The sequence below is a fragment of the Mesoplodon mirus genome, assembly GCF_964341445.2.
Source record: "Mesoplodon mirus genome assembly, chromosome: 16".
NCBI classification, from domain to species: Eukaryota; Metazoa; Chordata; class Mammalia; order Artiodactyla; family Ziphiidae; genus Mesoplodon; species Mesoplodon mirus.
The window spans coordinates 31,405,447-31,426,170 of NC_138992.1; the positions used below are offsets into that span (position 1 = coordinate 31,405,447).

At 46.5% G+C, this 20,724-nt stretch overlaps 1 protein-coding gene across 2 annotated transcripts; it reads right to left on the bottom strand.

Annotated features, from left to right (window-relative positions):
* Positions 1-837: 837 nt before the first annotated feature.
* On the bottom strand, positions 838-7,173 carry DCSTAMP (dendrocyte expressed seven transmembrane protein; the record flags this gene model as incomplete). Of its 2 annotated transcripts, XM_082601477.1 has the most annotated exons (3): positions 838-912; positions 2,303-2,611; positions 6,145-7,173. In XM_082601477.1, the coding sequence occupies 3 exons, from the start codon at positions 7,171-7,173 to the stop codon at positions 838-840; spliced, it is 1,413 nt and encodes a 470-aa protein (XP_082457603.1). The 2 variants fall into 2 exon arrangements, with proteins under 2 accessions (XP_082457603.1, XP_082457604.1); XM_082601478.1 differs by lacking the exon at positions 2,303-2,611 and having other exon boundaries at positions 888-912; positions 6,347-7,173.
* Positions 7,174-20,724: the final 13,551 nt, after the last annotated feature.

Consider the following 20,724-nt stretch of genomic DNA (forward strand, 5'->3'; position numbering starts at 1 on the left):
TTTCAAAATGAAAAGTTAAAAAATTGTTTTAAAATTTTAATGTTTCTTCATTTCTTCCCATTTGGGCACTTTAGAGATAATAAAATCAGTATTTTTCCCTCTTAGGTGTTTTGAATATAGGGGAAATAGGCCCCTGTAGTGTAGAGTGTACATTGATTATAGTGAAAAAGAGGCCCAAGATGCACATTGTAGGAAGCCTCTCATAGGATTTTAATAAATGTGTTCTCTAAATAACTGTGGCTAGAGGATTTGGTAGAAGAGGAAAAACAAAAGAGATCCAGGAAAGTAGAGGATAGGAGCAGAGGAAGTGGTGAGAAGAAAGTAGGAGCTGCTGGAGATGGGGTTTGGAAAGAGCTCTTGAATAAGGGGGCAGGGGGAGGCCAGACACTTGTGGGTAGGAAATAGCTGTGAAGGATATTAAGAAGGGCAGAGAAGGGATAGAAGCGTTTAAAGATACTTTGCTGGCATCACACATGCATGTTCTCCTTGATATTTGTTTGTCAGCCTGCAGTAGAGATTTTGATTTTTTCCAATTTTTTTCTGTTTTTTTCTTTGAATATTACTCTATGCTGAGACTCTCCTCGAAGGGCCTGGTTATAGTCCTGTTACACTGAGATACAGTCCAGATCATGTGCCTTGTTTGCGAGACAGACAACACAACAATTTATCTGGTAGCCCTTTGGCCCTTATGGAAAAAAGTAGTTTGGCCCTGCAAACTCAAACCGCTGAAGGACCATGCAGTGTAGTTCTCTGTCGCTGGGCATGAGTACAGGTCACGATCAGTAGACTTAAGGAGAATTGCTGGAACAGTGTGGCTGAGGAGCTGCGTGGGGCCTCTCACGGGTTGTCTTCACTGGCAGTGTCCATTTGTTTCTTCCCAATCATTTTCAGGACTGGAAGCCAGAAATGAATCTGAAAAGACACGAAGCTGGATGAATGAGCATTAGAGTCATTTCAAATGCCACTGACACAAACTTTTCACGAGACTTGGAAATGGCCAGAAAAGCTGACCCTTAGGGATTATTTTGGTCTTTCATTGTCTATGAACTATTTTCCAGTTCTGTAAGCTGTAGATAGCTGATGGCAACAATGCAAATGACTCTTGTCCATGGACATGCAAATGAATTTCACCCTGCAGAGTACAATTGATCTTCCCATCCTCCCTTGTGGAAGAAGCCAGTTTTGTATCTATTAAACAAATTCATTTTGGTATTCAAGATGGCCTGTATATATGTGTGATTTAAATTGTTTTTTGGGGCTTCCCTGGTGGCGCAGTGGTTGAGAGTCTGCCTGCCGATGCAGGGGACACAGGTTCGTGCCCCGGTCCAGGAGGATCCCACATGCCGCGGAAAGGCTGGGCCCATGAGCCATGGCCGCTGGGCCTGCGCGTCTGGAGCCTGCGCTCCGCAACGGGAGAGGCCACAACAGTGAGAGGCCCGCGTACCACAAAATAAGTAAGTGAATAAATAAATAAATAAATAAATTGTTCTTTGAATTGGTTGGAGTTTCTTACTGTTCCGTCTTTAATACGTTGAATAAAATCTTTGTCAAGTGCTCATTTTATATGTGTATGAAAGTCATTATGTTATCATATATATGTATAAATATATACATATCATATATATATATCATCAGATATAATTTTTAATACTGGAGAATGAGCAAATTCTTTGGAGTTTACCAAGCTGTAGTAGATACTTCCCTTCTGTTATTTATTTATCCCAGTAAAGTAACTCTGACTGGGTATTGTTCTTTTTTTTTTTTTTTTTTCCTTTTTTGCGGTACACGGGCCTCTCACTGTTGTGGCCTCTCCTGTTGCGGAGCACAGGCTCTGGACGTGCAGGCACAGCGGCCATGGCTCACGGGCCCTGCCGCTCCACAGCATGTGGGATCTTCCTGGACCGGGGCACGAACCCGTGTCCCCTGAATCTGCAGGCGGACTCTCAACCACTGCGCCACCAGGGAAGCCCCGGGTATTGTTCTTTAACAGCCATTAGAGAGGGCCTTCCCAGTAGCTTTTCTACAATATGACTGAATGTACTCCCTTGAAATCAGTGTTTTGAAGGCTATCTTATAGAATCCTCTGGACCGGCATTGCTGCAGGGTCTTCTGGACTTAGCCATGTACATCTGTTCCCCGTCACTGTTCACCCACCGCCACCACCACCCCCGCCCCGAAAGTGTCCCATCTGTTGCTGGGGATATAAGCCCTAATGTAAAGTTGAAGAGTGCTTTGAAATTCCATTTGCCCTTCAAAATCAAAATTTCCCTAATTACAGGTTATAACCCTATTTTGGCTTTACCTTTGTAAAGTACAGACTCAGTTTCCTTTTTACTTCTCCCACTGGCTGCTTTGATCTTTTCTTCAGTAGCTTTGCATGTAGGTATTGGATGCGCTCCCTCTGCACACTTGGGTAGAAGGATGCTGACACCAGGATTTTAAGTTGCATCAGGATGGAGGACAACAGTCCTAGCATCCCTAGTATCACAAGAATAAAAGTGAGAGGAATCCAGGTCTTAGACAGAAGTAGCTTTGGTTTGGGGAGGCAACTGGGTTCAAACAGAGATATATTAAATGAAGAATCATGGATGATGTCTTGAGCTTCTTGTTTCTAAAATGAAAGAATAAAATCATCAAGATCCATGCCATTTTCATACTCTGTGCTTGTCTGTCTCAATACTGCCCCGTAGCACGTAACATTTATCTTAAAATATGCAGGGAGCTTTGGCTGAAGGGCTATCCCAGCTCCTTTTATGTGCTATGATTGGAATAAAGGAGAAGGGAGGAAGTTTAGTTGTAGCCATTGCAGAGTTTTCCAAAGTGGGATTGTGGAAATATAGATTTCCTTGAGAGAAGGATATCAGATAAGTTTGTTTGCTCTATCCTTTCTTTAGAGAGTCACAATGGCCATGAGACTGTTGAAGGTGCTGAGAAGAAAGCAGAGAAATTCCCTTAACTTCAGCCAACGAGTCTCCTATTAATTTTGACCACATAACCCATTTTTATGGAACACTGTTTCTACACTTCAGAGCATGTGGGATTAATGAAAGATGGTTTTTGCTCAACTGGGGGAGAAGTTTTTTTTGTAGCAGAGCCCCTCAAGACCCAGTCATAGCCTCTCCATCTCGACGAACACCTCGTCGGCAGACCACAAGGTCATAAAGATGTGGAGGCATTAAATTATGTTCTAAGTCATCCTTCTAGAGCTTGAGGTGGCGGGGAGGGGCGGGTGGTGGAATTATTCTTGATGCAAGAATACAAAGAAGAGTATATTTACTGAAAGTGTCTCTAAAATCCTATTTATAGAGGTCTCAAAATAGGACATTTTCACATCTCTCTTAGACGATAGGAGGGGTGCATTCCTCCCTGCTTGAAGGCAAGAGAATAAGCCAGTTGCCCTCAACAAACTGACCCAGAGGGCAGATGACATTGAGCCACCTAGCCAAGCCACCAGCAGGAGAAGTGTGTGCTGATTCAGCTCTTACTTTTCCCTGACCTGAGAAAGCCATATAGTCTCTTGGTTGATTTGTTTTCCAATTTGGTAAAACAGGAATTAATGGACCAGATCTTGCCCATGAATAAACTACTCCCATTGTAAATTAAGCACCTTGGGGATGGAGCATTAACATTACAGACTGGAGTACTTAGTAAGTTATTATCACCCCAACACCTTAGAGCCCTGGGGCCCAGAGGAGGAAAATGACTTCTGAGAAGAACCCAATCACACCCAGAGAACACCGCGCACCTTCAATTTACCCCAATTCCTGTGAAAAATCTGGAAACCCCAAAACCTGGGACTTCTACACAAATGTCAAGTCAGATCTGCAATTTCCCCAGCACTGTGGCTAAGCAGTAGAAAGCATTTGTGTTGCCTCTCCTTTGCTCTTATTAAAAAGACAGTTCACCTACGATTAAATAGAGAGATTTCAGTCCCCAGAGCAGTGGCATGCATTCTTTTCAATACTGTTGAAGAAACAAACACATCGATTGAGTAAGTGATGAGAAATCCTGCAATAAGAAAGCAGCGGGTGTCCGGTCTGGGAAGAAGTTCTTAGTCTAGGAATCTAACCAGGGATTTTGCAGCTGGGAGTCTGGGCTTCAGAAAGGTTGTCAACACTTTTGTACGGGCTTGGTGGAGGGTTACAAACTCTCAAAATACCAAGCAATGTAGTAAATGGTACCCCAGTGTTTTAAAATGTGTTTGCCTCTCTCAAGTAAACAATTTGCCAAGATGGTATTGAGTAATGGATGGAAGATTCACTCTGGTATCAGACAGTTCTGAAAAGTTAATGCAGACCAGTGCTGGGCACATAGTAGGTGCTCAATAAGTAGCGACTGTAGCTTTTTTTTTTTTTTTTTTTTTTGCAGTACGCAGGCCTCTCACTGCTGTGGCCTCTCCCGTTGCATAGGCTCAGCAGCCATGGCTCACAGGCCTAGCCGCTCCACGACATGTGGGATCCTCCCAGACCAGGGCACGAACCCGTGTCCCCTTCATCGGCAGGCGGACTCTCAACCACTGTGCCACCAGGGAAGCCCGACTGTAGCTATTTTTACTTACAGTGTCCACCTATCCAGCCAGGTCTATTCACGTCATTTCCCACTTTTCTTCTTTATTTAAAATTGTATAAAAGTGGGAGAAAACTTGAGCCAATGTTTCTTTTCTTGTTTGACTTCTCCTTTGCAAATCTGCTGCAATGGAGAGACCAGGAACCTCCAAGGTCATCGTGGGATAAGAGCAGGGCACTGCCAGTTACGTGGAAGCCAGCTGCCAGTGGCACAGCCTCCCAGGCTCGGCAGGAGAGAGTTTGAGATGAGCTCCCACAGCAGTCCTGTGCTCGCACCTGTTCTGCGCCCACCACCCTGCTGTCATTGTGAGTGTACGTGGTGGCCTCCCCGGCCAGGACGTGAGCCCCTCGATGGCAGCCATCACGGTCTAGACAACTTTGCATCCCCAGGACCCAGCAACACCCCAAAATGTATTTGCCAGGACATTGTCATTGGAAAGTTTCTGGGCCTTCTTTGGAAGGCAGACTTGCTTTTCTGCCCCCGTGTATCTAAACCAGTGAGAATTCACAAAACAGGCATGGGTTTTGGCTCAGAGAGAAATAGATGAGAGAGGAGCAAAAAGATGAAGGAGAGGGAAGAACTGAGAGGGGAAGATCAAAGAAGGGACTACAGGAGGGGGATGGACTGTGGGGGAGAGGAGGAGAGAAGCCCTTCTACTGGCCGCCGCCCCGGATCAAGCCTGGCTGAAAATCTTCTTTGGCTTTCATCTGAAACACTGCTTCCATTAGCCACCCTGCTCCAGATATGTAGAGCAACGGGGCTCTTGTAATTAACTGAAGACTTCAGAGGAAACAGAGGGCTCAGAGTAATCAACTCCGAGAAGCAGCCCAGGATTAGGCGGGGCAGGGGCCAGACAGTGCCTGCTGAGCCAGGAGAAAAGGGGAGGGAGAGCATGGGTGCAGCAGGAGGCAATGGGCTTTCAAAGGAGGGTTCCCAGGTCCCTTTCTGCCCTTCCCCTCTGAGATTTCCCCAGCAGAGGCAGAATCTATTGATGAAGAGGAGGGAAAATCAGACATGGAAACAGTAGATGGCGTGTTCACCAGCCCAGGCTAGTGCTCACCACCCAGCATGCATGACATTCACACACACACGCACGCACACGTGCACATGTACACACATAAAACTACACGCACTACGTGTGCACATGCACACAGAGGCACACACACGTGCACGTTCCACATAGCGCAGAACGCTAGGTTTAAAAACAAATAAGACAAGTATCTGACAGTATCCAGATCCTCTGAAATGTCTACATAATCGTAAATTTCCACAGGGAAAAATGGAAAAGAGAAAAGATGGGATGAACAAAAACCATCGTCTCCTCTGTTGCAGTACGGCTGCCACAGGAAACTAATACAGTGGTCAAAAATGTTCAGAATGTTCTCATGCTCTAACATTGGGGTTTCAACTCAATCTGACCAACTTTTTGGGTGTTCTTCCCACATGCCAGGCTCCGTGCCAGGCAGTGAGGATCCAGAGGGGAATAAGACACTGCCCTGCCTTGGGAAGTTCACGATCTTTTGCAAACACACAGCAAACAGCTGGGATACACAGTGCGACGGGCCTGTGAGCACCTACCTCTCTGTGCAGCTTCAAGTGAACCTCGAGCCCTGGCAAGCTTTGGAAATGTTTGCTGATGGAGAAAATGAGCCAATATAGCAGATAATCTGTGGCTGCAAACAACACCCAGATGTACAGATGGGTAAGTACCGGGAGGAAAAACAGCCCCAGGTTTTTCCTGTCTTTAGGAGTCAGCCAGAAAGATGGGATGATGACATACTTCTTCCTTTCCTGCTTATTCAGCGGGAGGACGCAGGGCCTCTGTTCAAGCCTCTCCCTCTCGTCAAACTGGACAAATTGTCTGGTGATGTAGATGTTCTCAAACTTCCAACCACAGGAGCCCAAAAATCGCCTCATGAAGAGGCCAGTGCCAAGTAGCACCAGCAGAAGCCCTGTGAGGGCAAATAGCTGCCGCCCCAGGGAAGACAACACCTCTGTCGCTGTCACCACCTGGTACAAGACACGCAGGGCTTTGTCTGTAGTGTCATTGAGCTGTGTCTCCAGGGCTTGGCTGGGACTAAAAAGAGAGACCTCCAGTGTTTGGTTCCAAGAAACAAGGTCATCAAATAGACTTAGGTGAGTGGCAAGGCCGTATATCCACTGAATTGCTTCAATATATTTTTTCAAAAGTGGAAAATGGATGGAAAAGCTCTTTGCCCTTAGGTTGCAAGCCATACTGTCCAGGAGACCTTTAAAGTTGTGAAAAATATTTTCCACGTGTCCAAAGATTACTATCCCTGTGCCAGCGGTGATCAAAGCGTTCCTGCCTTCACGCAGGCCACATGAGAGGAAGAAGAGCAGCATGAAACACCGTGCGTGCTTGGAGCAGCACAGCAGAGCACACGTGACCATCCAGGAGGTGGTGAAGACTGTGAATGAGGACAGAAACCAGTAGAAGGCCCCAGAGAGGAGGCCAACGGAAATGAAAGCAACAAAACAGCAAGTGCCCAAATGTTGGGTCAAGTCCATCCATCCAAGGCTCCTTGGAGACACATACGTCCTCCAAAGACTGAGGAAGATATTGGTGCCTGAGGTCCAGACACCCATGCTCCCTGTGTCCCTGGAAATGAAAGAGAAACAGGGTCAGATGTTGCTTTTAAATGTCCTCTTTGTAAAGGGCACGATGATAGATTGATTGCAAGAAATGGCCGTAATTTTTTACCCTCCTCAGTCTCTACACTATTACTAAACCAAACTTGGGCCCACTCGCTGCCAATCCACTGACACTGGATTGTGGTGAAGGGAAGTGCAGAGTTTATTGCAAGGTGCCCAGTGCAGGACCAAGCAGGGAGAACGGGCAGCTTGTGTTCAAAAGACCCGAACTTGATATAAATGAGTTTATTTACAAAACAGAAGTAGACTCACAGACATAGAAAACAAACTTACGGTTACCAGAGGGGATAACGGGATGGGGAGGTGCGGGGGAGCTAAATTAAAACTTTGGGATTAACTGCTATGTATAAAATAGGTAAACAACAAGTACCTACTGTACAGCACAGGGAACTATATTCAGTGTCTTGTAATAACCTATAATGGAAAAGAATCTGAAAAAGAATATATATACAAATTTATGCCTAACTGAATCACTTTACTGTACACCTGAAGCTAACACAACACTGTAAAATTAACTATACTTCAATTTTAAAAAACACAGTTTAAAAAAAAGAGACCTGAACTCTGCAGTGGCTTTCGGGGAAGGGTTGTTAAAGGCAAGGTGAGGGAGAGGGTTACCTGATCAGCTTGGTACATCCTTCTAATTGTGGGTGGCGAGGTAACAGCGTGATGTTTCAGGAATTAACATCATCAACCTCTGGTTCCAACCCCTCTGGGGTCTACGTGCTTATCGTCACGTGCAGTTAACTTCTTCCACTTGGTGGGGGCTTTTAATGTCTGCGAAACACCTCAAGGATATGGTTCAGGTTATTATCTACAGCCTTGAGGAGGCACTAAAAGTCCTTGACTTTGTGTTATAGCTAAACTCCTATTTTGTCTTACTTGACTGTTTTCCTTTGTTTCTGCATTTTCTCACTTTTCTCATTAAATTTGCTCTTTGGACTTGGGGGGAGGCCTACGAGGCTAAAGCTCTTCTACAAACAAGAGGTGGGAGACACGGGGTCTGTCCCTGGGGAGGCCCTGCAGGGTCCTGCTCAGTTTCTACACCTCCTTGCAAAGTGACATTACAGCTTCTCCCATCAAGAAGTGAGAGAAATAAGGGCTTTCCTGGTGGCACAGTGGTTGGGAGTCCGCCTGCCGATGCAGGGGACATGGGTTCGTGCCCCGGTCTGGGAAGATCCCACATGCCACGGAGCGGCTGGGCCCGTGAGCCATGGCCGCTGAGCCTGCGCGTCCGGAGCCTGTGCTCTGCAACGGGAGAGGCCACAACAGTGAGAAGCCTGCGTACCGCAAAATAATAAATAAATAAATAAAGTGAGAGAAATAGAATCACATGGTGGGGTTTATTTCTCCAGCCCTTGAATTTGGGATGGCCTTGTGACACCATCGGCCAATGGAATGTGGCAGAAGTAATAGTATGCCTATCCCGAGTCTATGATTTCCTCCTGCCTCTCTTGGAACCCTACTACTAACTTGTTGACAAGTCCAGGTGTATTAGCTTCTATTGCTGCTGTAGCAAATTTCCACAGACTTAGTGGCTTATAGAAACACATATTTATTCTCTCACAGTTCTAGAGGTCAGAGGTCTAAAACTGGTCCAGAGGGCTGCAGAGGGCTGGAGATTCTAGGGGAAAATCCATTTGCTTGCCTTTTCCAGCTTCTAAAGGCCACCTATATTCCTTGGCTTGTGGACTCTCCTCCATCTCAAAGAGAGCCATGTTGCATCTTCTTTTCTTTCTGACTTCTGCTTCCATCCTTATATCTTCTCTCATGACTCTGATCCTCCTGCCTCCCTCTTCAAAGGACCCCTGTGACTATACTGGGGCCACCCAAGTAATCCAGGATAATCTCTCCATCTCAAGGTCCTTAACTCAAGCACATATGTAGAGTTCCTTTTACCATGAAAGGTAACATAGTCATAGGTTCTGGGCATTAGGACATGGACATCTTTGGTCGGGGCTAGGGGGGTGGGGTCATTCATCCCATCATACCAGGTTGGGCTGCTGAATGACAAGAGGAACATGACCAGTCTATTCCATCAACTCAGCCAATAGCCAGTCAACTGCCAGATATGTGAAATCGGGCATCCTAGACCAGCCAGTCCCCAGCCACCAGCTGATCACAGATACTTGAGCAATAAGAAATGCTTATTTACTTTGAGCCCCTGAATTCTGTGCTGCTTTTTTGCACAGTGATTTTTAACTGATAAAAGCAGTGATCCTGTGCCATGGGTCTTATTAATTGAAACAGACCTTAGGTTGATGGACAGGCTGAAATTTCAACAAACTGCATTACATAAGATCACTTTCTGACAGTCATCTATTTTCTTGTGCTCTAAGTTTACAGACAAGAAAGCAAACCAAAGGCATCCAAACTTAAACGTGGCATTGGACTGAGGCCATTGTATTCAGCTCTGTAACCATTGTGCCTTCCCTTCCTTGCTCCTACCCTCTGAGTGCAGTTCTCTCCTGAGAATCTTACAAGGAAAATGAGACTAATTTGTCACCGAGTTAATCATCTTTTCTTTTTTCCCAGATCTAAAATGAAGGTGCTATGGGGCTGCTACTGCTCTGTCAGTCATGCAGATTTAGGTGTGTGATGCACTCAGAGAGCCTTGGGTTCATTTGGGATGATACAAAATAAATTTGAGCTCTCTTAATTGACATGAAAATATCTAATGAGCATTATACCCTATGTATGGAATTTTAACGAAGACATTGATCAGTTTTTAAACACTCTCAAATAAATCCCTTCTCACATCAAATATTTTGGGGCTGGATTTATGGAGTAGCTTAATACTGTTTGAGCCAGTGAATTACACTGGTAATGTGAGAAAGGTATCCAGTCACTGGCGGGAGGGCATGAACTGAGCAACCTGAAGGGAAGAAATGGCTCTCTTTTTGGGTTCAGGCGGAATAGGGTTAATGTAGGACAGAAATGAGATGGGGAAATAGGCAGGTTAGGAACAAACCTGAGGAAATGTCTTCGGCAATAATATAGAGGGCTTGCAGCTCCTGTGCATAATCTGAACGGGAAAGTTCAGTGCAGAGAAGAGATATGGGGAGACATCGTGTCGAAGAAAGGTCATTACCACGTGGGACTGGCCTTATAGAAGATTCAAGGTCCTCCCTAAGAAGGTGGTCTTACTCCATCCGGAGGAAAGGAAATTGGGAGAAATGGACCTTAGAATGGGGACCAGCAAAAGAACAGAGTTCTTTTTTTTCCTGCAAGCTTGCTTCCTTTCAGAACTGGAGGTTGATTTGGAGGTTGGCAGTACTCCGATGCACCAACTCCACTCCTATGCCTCCCTGAGCCCCAGAAATCGCTGATAGCCCCTGTGCTCCTGAGCTGTCCCCAGCCTTGCCAGTGCGAGTCAGCCCTGCTTCACTGCCTGGGTCGGAGGACTTGATCAGTCAGCAGAGAGCAGGCGGACACTGGGCAGGACACCCAGCACCACAGCAAATGGGGAGGGGCTGCCTCTCCTCTGTGTCCCCATTTGCTTTCTTCAGTATGGCTTTGGATTTGATCCCAAACCATTGTCTGAGTAATTGGTACACTAATAGATAAGAATTGTCTATTATGTCCTAGGAGCACTTTATATATAGCATCTCTCTGCATCCTCCCTAAAGCCTCTGGAGGTTGCTTTTCACACAGTGGACACTGAGGCTCAGAGCGCTTGCTGAAATGTGTCAGCGATCACACGGACAGTAGGTGGCATAGCAGAATTCAGACCAGGTCTCCCTGCCCCCCGAGCCACGCCCAGATTCCACGGCTCTGGGTTATGTGACAGGATGCTCAGCCCACTGTATCTGCTGGAAATGCATCACACTTTCTGCCAGTGACTGTTTAAGAGCTGATGTGTATATCACAAACCCATTTCTATCTGCTCATTTCTTTTGCATCAAAATAGTTTACCCTGTAAGAATGTTTCTCTAATCAGCAGATTTTTCTCTACAGCACATCAAAAATCCCAGCTGTTTTATTTTTTTCTAATATCCTTTATGAGGTACCATGTTGCCTGCTTTCTAAAAAATTAATAATGCATATTTTAGATTCATTTTTCCCTCCTCTTGCCTTCATCCTTGTACAGTGTGTTCTTTATAAAGAGATTTCTCTGCAAGTGAGAAACAGATTTATGGATACATTAAAATTTTAGCCTTCGGCAATAAAGTCTAATAACAATTAAATAAGATCTATTACTGCAATTTTGTCTTGTAAGAGGCACATGTTTTCTTAACAAGCAACAGATCTAATATTATTCCCCTTTGTTTTGGTGCTGAAAACAGCATGTCACCAAAGGACATCAAAACTTTCTGCAGCAAGAGGACCAAATGCCTTCTCTCCTATTTTATAGCTCAAGCCACAGAGGCGAGTTTGGACCACAAGCTCAGGGCTGGTGTTCCAGTCTGTTGAATGTGGCCTTGATTTCTTCACCAGTCTCTGTTCCTCATTTTCCCTACTTGAATAAAAGACCTGCCTGAGCTCCTTCCTGGTGAGGGTTAAGGAGGGAAGCTTTGGCAAGCACAGTAAGATGCCCTGGAGATAAGGTGCCTAGGAAATGCAACCCAATTCTTCTTGTTTCTTTGCTGCCACAGCAAATTGAGAATGTCCCTTCTCTGAAGCTCTTTAGGCAAGGCTTCAATGTCCCAACGATGAGAGGCTCAGAGGCAGGAGGTGGATTGCACCGCCTTCCCAGCACTGATGTTTGACACGTTGCCTTTAGATGTCTGTTGATCTCTATCCTCTTGCTCCTGCAGAGGTGCAGTCATTCTAATCTTTCTTTCTTCGGATGGCCCCAGTTCTTTCCTTTCAGAAAAAGCAGGGAATCAGGATTTGGACAAGCTGGTTACTTATTCCTTTCTCAAAGACTTTTTCAGGAAGATGCCCAGATTCTTTTTTTTTTTTTTTTTTTTTGCGGTACGCGGGCCTCTCACTGTTGTGGCCTCTCCCGTTGCGGAGCACAGGCTCTGGACACGCAGGCTCAGCAGCCATGGCTCACGGGCCCAGCCGCTCCACGGCATGTGGGATCTTCCCAGACCAGGGCACGAACCCATGTCCCCTGCATCAGCAGGCGGACTCTCAACCACTGCGCCACCAGGGAAGCCCCAGATTCTTAAATTTTACTTTTAGAGCTGGAAGAAATATTATAGGTCAGAGCTTCTTAAACTTGAGTATGTTATCACTGGGGGAGTCTAGTCAAAATGCAGATTTTTATTTCAAAGGTCTAGACTGGCCCCTGAGAGTTTGCGTTCCTAACAAGTCCCAGATGGTACTGATGCTGCTCTAGAGGCACTGCGTAGCAATCTCTAGAATTCAGGACTGTCTGATAGCACTTTCAGTGGTGGTGGAAACGTTCTGTATCTGTGCTGTCGAACATGGTCAGCACTAGCCTGATGTGACAATTGAGCACTTAGGGCTGGTGCAACTGAGGAGTTGAATTTTTAACTTTATTTAGTTTTAATTAATTTAAATTTAAACAGTCACATGTGGCTGGTGTCTATCTACTGAACAGCACAGCTCTAGATGAGCAACACCTGGCCGGCTGGTTTCCACAGATGAGGAAACGAAAATCCAAAGAGGCTACTGGGCTGGCTGAGGCTGTCCTGGACTAGAGGCAGAAGTGGGAGGGAGACCCCAGTTTTCTCCCACAATGGGACACATTTCCCATCACATCAACATCTCATTTCTGACTTTTCATGAAACCTGTTTTAAAATTCCTACCAGAGTTCCTAAGCAATGGAGTTAAAGTTTCCCACATACCAAATTTGCCTTCAGGCATCACAAAATAAATAATTAGAAAAGTGGACAAGCAAAATAGTAATAATAATAGATAATAGTTACCAAGTTGTTACCAAGCGTCTGGCCACTGTTAACGGCATCCAAAATACATTATTCCTAATTTTCACAGTAGCTCTGTATGATTATATAGATATATTTTAGATGAGGAAACTGAGGCTCAGAGAGGTTCAATAACTTGCCCAAAGTCACACAGCGAGTAAGTAGAAGAGACAGGATTCTAACCCGTGTTTACGTGGCACTGAGGGTTCAGGATAAGCAAGTTTCTCAGACTGTCTTTAACATGATCCTCAAAGAGTAGCTTCTAAATTTGGTTGAAATGTATTCCCAGGATCCCAATCATGCGCGAATCCTGAAATGCCATTCAACACTGTAGGTATAAACTCTCCTTGCGTTGTCGTCTTCATGGGGTGTCCTCCACCTCCTCTGTCAGCACAGCCTAACTGAACCCTCCAGAGCTGACTACAGATCTCCATCGGGTGTCAGGCCCATCCTGGTCTGAGGTCTAGGCTGCAGGGCATTGGTTCTCAACTGAGCCGTCTCTCCCAGCGTCAGGGGATGAAAGCAGCATTCAGTGTTGGTCCCCACCTTCTCTGCTGAGCTGGGGGTTAGGGTCGGGGCTTTCCCTTTGCTGGTAAATTAGGGCAGTGTGGGCAGCACTGAGCCTTTACACGCCTGCAGGGGTCAGACAGGCACTGTAAAGAGTGAAGAAAATCAGGAGATACAGAGACTTCCTGGGGGGCAGGGGTGTGGGCAGTGGGTCCTGGGGGGCTGGGAGCCCATGTCCCAGCCGAAGTTGCAGGAGCAACAGCTCCAGCCCAGCAGATTATCTTCGAGGCTGTACGCAGACCCAGTGTTGCCAGATTTTCTGAATTTTTTTTTTAAGAGAAGCCAGAAATCTAATTAACTTTGGGTAGCATCTCCTGATTAAAAAAAAAAAAAAGTTTGGCTCAAATTATTTTTAAAGAGTCTGACACTGGTTTTGGCTACTGGTTGTCAGTCTGCAGCCCTTGGTGTTTGGGGAAATCCTCGCGTGACTTCCTCCTCTTCTCTCTGCCCGGCCTTCGTCCTCCCCTTCTCCTCCTCCTCCTCCAGTCACCTGAGTTACCCTCTTTTTATTCCCTGGTGCCTTTTAAAATCATGCTGTAGGCCAGATTCCAGTCTCATGCATACAGGTTTTTCTCTATGCCTTGGGAATATTTTTTCCCCAAAGATCTCTAGCTCTATTTTATTCCGTTCTCTTGCTCTCCTGGACTGAGCCCTTCCCTCTCTCACCATCGCTTCTTCCAGCAGCAGCTAAAAGGCTAACCTGATCGCTTTAACCTGCAGTTTCTCTTTACGGTGCCTCCATTATCAATAATGTTTATCTCAACATCAGTGTCTCCCCAGGACCGTGTACCTGCCTTTTTGCTTTTACCAACGGCAATATTCCAAGAATAATTACCACTTTCCTCCCTTTATCCCTAAACTCTAGTTTGTGCCGCAACCCGGGGCCAGGAAACCACAGCTGCAGTTCACAGGAGAATATCACCAAGGACCCATCTCTCTTTCACGGGACGAAAGGAATGTTTGTGTGGCTGGGTGGGAGGGAACAAGTTAAGGAACAGGGGCAGTGATGAGAAGCTCCTGGTCCAAGGCCGGAGCCATGCAGAGCTGTGCGGTCTGTGTATCCAGCCTGAGCCCACACGTATCTGCTTTCACGCAGAGCTGAGCTGTTGCCATGGGAAACAGAGGCAGCCAGGCTTCTCCATCAACCTGCGCACGCCAGCAAACGCCGGCTGTGAGGTGCATACGCAGTGGATTTGATTGTTTTCCCCGGGGGGCTATTAAACGTCAGTAGCAGCAGCAAAAGCCCTGCACGGAGGACACAGGCTCCCAGCCCCCAGCCCCAGCCCCAGAGCCCTGTTCGCCCACTTCGTTGGGGAGTCAGGGCGATGAACATTCCTGTGTTGTCCTGTGATTCCTCTGAGCACGGATTAACTCTCAAGGTGCAAAGAACGCATCTTTGCTTCAGATACAAGGCCCAGTCAGCAGCTGTGACAGTAATAACTAGAGCCTCCAAAGTGGCCCACCCTGGGCGTCTTCAGGATTGGGGGGATATTGAAGAAGCACATCACCAGTGTCGCTCTGGCGCTGGCAGACAGAAACCCACAGGATCACTGCTTTTGCAAGTGCAGGAAAAACCAATGCAGCCTTCTTTGGGGAAGGACCCAGAGGACGAGGAACTCAACGCGGTCCTATTGCCCTCCCCCTCCTTCCCCAAGTGGGGAGCACTCGCCTTGTCGGACATCCTGAGATTTCCAGTAAGTGAGACCGGATCCTTCTGGCCCTGCTCCCCATGCAGAAGCCAATGGCTTATGCGCAACAAGCCCAGGTACCGTCTGCAGACACCCCGGGGGAAAATAAACCCGACTGCGGACGTTCTTTCTCCGCTCCTCCAACCCGCTCTTCTAACCCCCTGTGGGAACCTAGTCTGGACACATCAGCCTCTCACTGACCTCAGGACTTGATGGGAATCTCATTTTAAAGGGAATTTGGAGAAAGGGCAGAGTGGGATAGAAAAAGACCACGGGGCAGGGAGACAGGAGACCTGGGGTCTGGCCTGCATGTGACCTTGGATAGGTTACTTCACCTCTGGGGACCACAGCTCCCTTGGGTCCTGCCAGCCCCCAGTCTCGGAAATAAAGGCAAAGGAGAGCGGCCAAGCCCACTCTGGGCGCTGGCATTTTGCAGAAGCCCAGCACCCGGAAGGGGGACAAAAGGAGGATGGAGCGTTTCTTGTCCTTTTCTCTTTTTCTTTCTTTCTTTTTTTAAAACTCCTGCAAACTTATAAATTGGTCGGGAACGCAGTGTTCTCCGGGCCTGCCAGAATAGCTCGAGCAGCGCCAAGAGGTGGAATGAATTCCTCATCATTTTGTTCTCGTCGTTCTCGCCTTGGGAAAGCCAGCGAACGCCTTCCTCTATGAAAGCAGCCTTCACACGAGGAAGGAAAGATTAATGAAAGCTACTGGGTAAACAGAGGGGTGTCTACAGAACAATTCAGCCCGGCATGGCACTGTCTGTGAGGCCTGGCAGCCTTTCCGAGCCAGCCCTGATCCTCTCCGTGACCCGAGCCTTGGCTAACAGATCAGTTCTTCAAAAGCCAGGGATGGCCCACGTCCACACAGCTGTTCTGTTAAGAAGATGCTCAAGCTGCAGTCCTGCCTGAGATGAGGGATTCAGATCCCTCAGGCCAATGTTAACAAAGACTTTCTGATATTTCTGTACATAGGTAAACTGTCAGGGATAGAGGCAGAGGTTTCAAGTTTCCTCTAGTCTCAACTGTTTATTCCAATTCACTAATACTTAATTTTTTCTTATAAAAGAAAAGCAATTTCAAAATCAAGATTATTCTGAAAGTTTACTTACAGGCTCCTCTCAGGTTCTTCTCTGAGTGCAAAAATGCCCTTCCCTAGGGCTCTGAGTCTTGATATAGAACAAGGAAAAAGGAACCAGAAGTGACAAGAGGGTCACATAGCCATGAATCAACCTCTTTAACTCCCCAGAGAAGTGACTAAGTCGTTTAATATTGACAAAGGGGATAACTGATGCAAAGAAACTACATATTTCTTTCTAATATTTTTCTCGGAATAGATGTTGCAGAAACCAATCCTAGAAAATAATGAAATAGGGTATTTTCAAACGTCAGAGAGTGAGTTACGAAAACTCGGGTGGTCTCTTTCCCTCTTCCTCTTCCTCCTTCATTCATACTCCCCACCCCCATCCCTACCCCCAGAGGTGGAACCAAATGTTCACCGTCTCCCTCCCAACCTCAGCTGAAGAGACAAATTGCGTGAAGGAGCCACCTCTGCCCTGATGACTCAAGAGAGGTGTAGTAATCTGTGTCATGCATCTCAATCTTTTTTTTTTTTTTTGTAATATGTATTTATTTATTTGGCTGTGCGGGGTCTTAGTTGACAGCACGTGGGATCTTTAGTTGCAGCATGCAGGCTCTTAGTTGCGGCATGTGGGAACCTAGTTCCCCAGCCAGGGATCAAACCCAGGCTCCCTGCACTGGGAGCATGGAGTCTTAACCACTGGACCACCAGGGAAGTCCCACACGTCTCAATCTTGCTGGGACCTTCCATCTTAGAAATTTAGCTTCAAGTCAAGAGGACCAGCTTGCGTGGTGGCAGGGAATTAGGAAAGCTCAAAACCCTTCCACAAAACTGCTCTCCACCTTTTGATTGGGACTGCAAGAGCTTTTATCTTAAAAATTCACACATTCCTGTAAATTGGTGCAGCCACTATGGAGAATAGTGTGGAGGTTCCTTAAGAAACTAAAAATAGAGTTGCCACATGATCCTGCAATTCTACTCCTGGATAAATCTGGAGAAAAACATGGCCCGAAAGGATACTTGCACCCCAATATTCATCGCAGCACTATTTACAACAGACAAGACATGGAGGCAACCTAAATGTCCATCAACAGATGAATGGATAAAGAAGATGTGGTACTCATATACAATGGAATATTACACCTCCATTAAAAAGAATGGAATAATGCCATTTGCAGCAACATGGATGGACCTAGAGATTGTCCTACTGAGTGAAGTAAGTCAGACGGCAAAAGAGAAATATCATAATATATTGCTTATATGTGGAATTCTGAAAAAAAATGACGCAAGTGAACTTATTTACAAAACAGAATCAGACTCACAGACTTAGAGAACGAACTAAAGGTTACCAGGGGGGAGGGAAGGGGGAGGGTAGTTAGGGAGTTTGGGATTGACATGTACACACTGCTATATTTAAAATGGATAACAAACAAGGACCTACTGTATAGCACAGGGAACTCTGCTCAATAGTCTGTAACAACCTAATTGGGAAAAGAATTTGAAAAAGAATAGGTACATGTATATGTATAACTGAATCACTTTGTTGTACACCTGAAACTAACACAATATTGTTAATCAACTATACTCCAATAAAAATAAAAAGTAAAAAAAAATTTCACACATTCCTGCCAAAATGCAAACATCCCTGAGAAGGGTCAGTGTAAAGAAAAATCTAAAACAAGTAACTGGGGCTTCCCTGGTGGCGCAGTGGTTGAGAGTCCGCCTGCCAATGCAGGGGACACGGGTTCATGCCCCGGTCCGGGAGGATCCCAGATGCCACGGAGCGGCTGGGCCCGTGAGCCATGGCCGCTGAGCCTGTGTGTCCGGAGCCTGTGCTCCGCAACGGGAGAGGCCACAACGGTGAGAGGCCCGCGTACTGCAAATAAATAAATAAATAAATAAATAAACAAACAAACAAACAAATAAATAAAACAAGTAACTGTATAGATGAGACACTGAAAACTCATGTTAAATGTGGTGAAGATACGCAAACATCTGATGTTTGGGAAACACAGCCATTCATTGATAAACAGTAGGGATCCAGCAAATTTTGTGAGCAAATTAACATTACAAAAAAAATCAGCAAGCATCATTGGAGTGGGCTGGAGGGGAGTGAACGCAGGAAGAGGGAGCCGAGTTAGGAGGTAGAACAGTGTATTAGTCAGAGTTCTCCAGAAAAACAGAAGCAATAGGGTGTGTGTGTGGAGAGAGTGAGGTTTATTTTAAGGAATTGATTCACATGATTGATTGTAGAGGCAGCCCGTCTAAAATCTGCAGGGTGGGCTGGCAGCTGGAGACCCAGGGAAGAGTTCATGTTGCAGCTGGAGTCCAAAGGTGGATTGCAGGTGGAATTCCCTCTTCCTCGGAGGACCTCAGTCTTTTTTCTCTTAAGGCCTTCAACTGATTAGACAGGGCCCACCCACATTTGAGAGGATAATCTGCTTTCCTCAAAGTCTGCTGACTTAAATGTTCATCTCATCTTAAACACATCTTCAGAGTAACGTCTAGATTCATGTTTGACCAAATGCGTTCTGTGGCCTAGCCAAACTGACACAGAAAATGAACCGTCACAACCAGATTGAGTACTAGAAAGGAAAGACAAAGCATAGGGCTTTGTTTGTTTTGCTTCTTTGTCTGTTTAGGCTGTGAAGGGTGAATGGACAGAATTTGGCAGCTGGGGGAGAAAGAGGAAAGCAATCAGTGCTGATCAGAACTTCCCATCCTGTGAACAGGCAGGAACATGGGTCTGGCCTTAGGAGAGGACATGAGGTATAAAGGCGGAGAGCTGAGAATTAGCCAAACGTGTGCTTGCAGGGTAGCATCCAAGCATTTCTGCTGAATTGAGCTGCAAGCCTAAACTGTGAGATGGAATGGATTTTCAGAGGGAACCAGTGTGGAAGCAGAAGACTGAGGATCTCTGTTTGTTGCGTTCTGGGCTACAGGGTACCTTCCTGGCACTCAAAGGGCTGAGGCTGCTGCCGAGTCATTAAGTGTATAGAACACATTCCAGAGAAGCATTAGGAGCACGGCTTCCTCCACTGAGGTGGAGAGGCGAGTGGTGGTGGGAAGAGAGGTATTCCAGACAGAGCAAACAGCACCTGCAAACTCATGGAAACCAATGAGAGGGCTACAAAAATCTGGATGTGACTGAAGTATAAGGGGCTAGGGACAAGCAGTCACAAATGATGCAGGCAAGCCTGTCGGGGCCACATCTGTGACAACGATCATGTCAGGGGGCTGACTTAGTCCAGTAGGTAGCGAGAGCCCTTGAAGCAAGATGTTTTCATTCAAACAAGAAGGTTAGAGTGCAGTGCAGATGGCTGATTGGGTCATCCGGAAGCAATGCTGGGGGTCCAAGACAGGGAAGAGTCAGGGAAGGAGAGTCGGAAGCAGGCTGGTGACCGTGAGGGCAGGAAAAAGAACAAAGTCCTGGAAATGGCCCTAGACTTTGGTGACCAGAAGGTCACTGGTGCTCTGGGAGAAGCCATTTCAGTAGAGGGGTGGGGGAAGGAACCAGAGGGGAGGAGGGGAGGCTCAAGCCAAAGGTTACTGTGTAGTTGTGTTGAGGATGGAAACGGAGAGGGGAAGGCAAGTCCTAGAGAGGCAGTGATTTTGGTTTTTGGAAGAACAGAGAAAACTTAACATATCAAGCTCACAAAGGAGATCAGATGAGGAGAAAAGGAAGAAAGCTGGTGAGGATGGTCTCAGCCCTCTTGGGGAAAGAGAAGAGGGGGCCTTCTGCTCAAAGAGAAGGGAAGGAGATAGAGGTTGCTGGGTTGAGGAGAGCAAATCTGGGAGCAGCTGCTGGAAGAAGTACTGGGAGCGGGGGAGGACCCCAGACCCCAGGGCCCATCGCGGGGAGCCAGGGAGCGTGGTTTGGGGAGCCGCCTGGCAATGCCCAAGCTGGGAGTGGGAGAAAACGGCCAATTGGGTTTCGACCTTAGGGACTCCTAGAACTGGGTGCAGCTTAAGGCTGGGGGACTGGGATGCAGGTGAATGAGATTCAGCTATTGCTGCAAGATTTCTTTCCAGTGCTTCCTGTGAACTTAGAGACTAGAAAAGCTATGCTCAGTGGAGAATCTCAACCTGATTCAGCTCAAATGTTCCTTAAAGACTCTGAGTCTGCAATTAGTGGGCTGGACTCTTTAGAGAGCATCTGTACTCTGCAGATAAATGGCTTCAGAACAGCAATGGTCCTGATATGCAGGAACCATCCTGATTCCAATGCTAGGGCCTGCTGGCCACCAGCCAGCTAAGACTGGGGCCCGAACTTCCAGGGTGTCTCTGGAATTCTTCCTGGGATGGCTGGCAA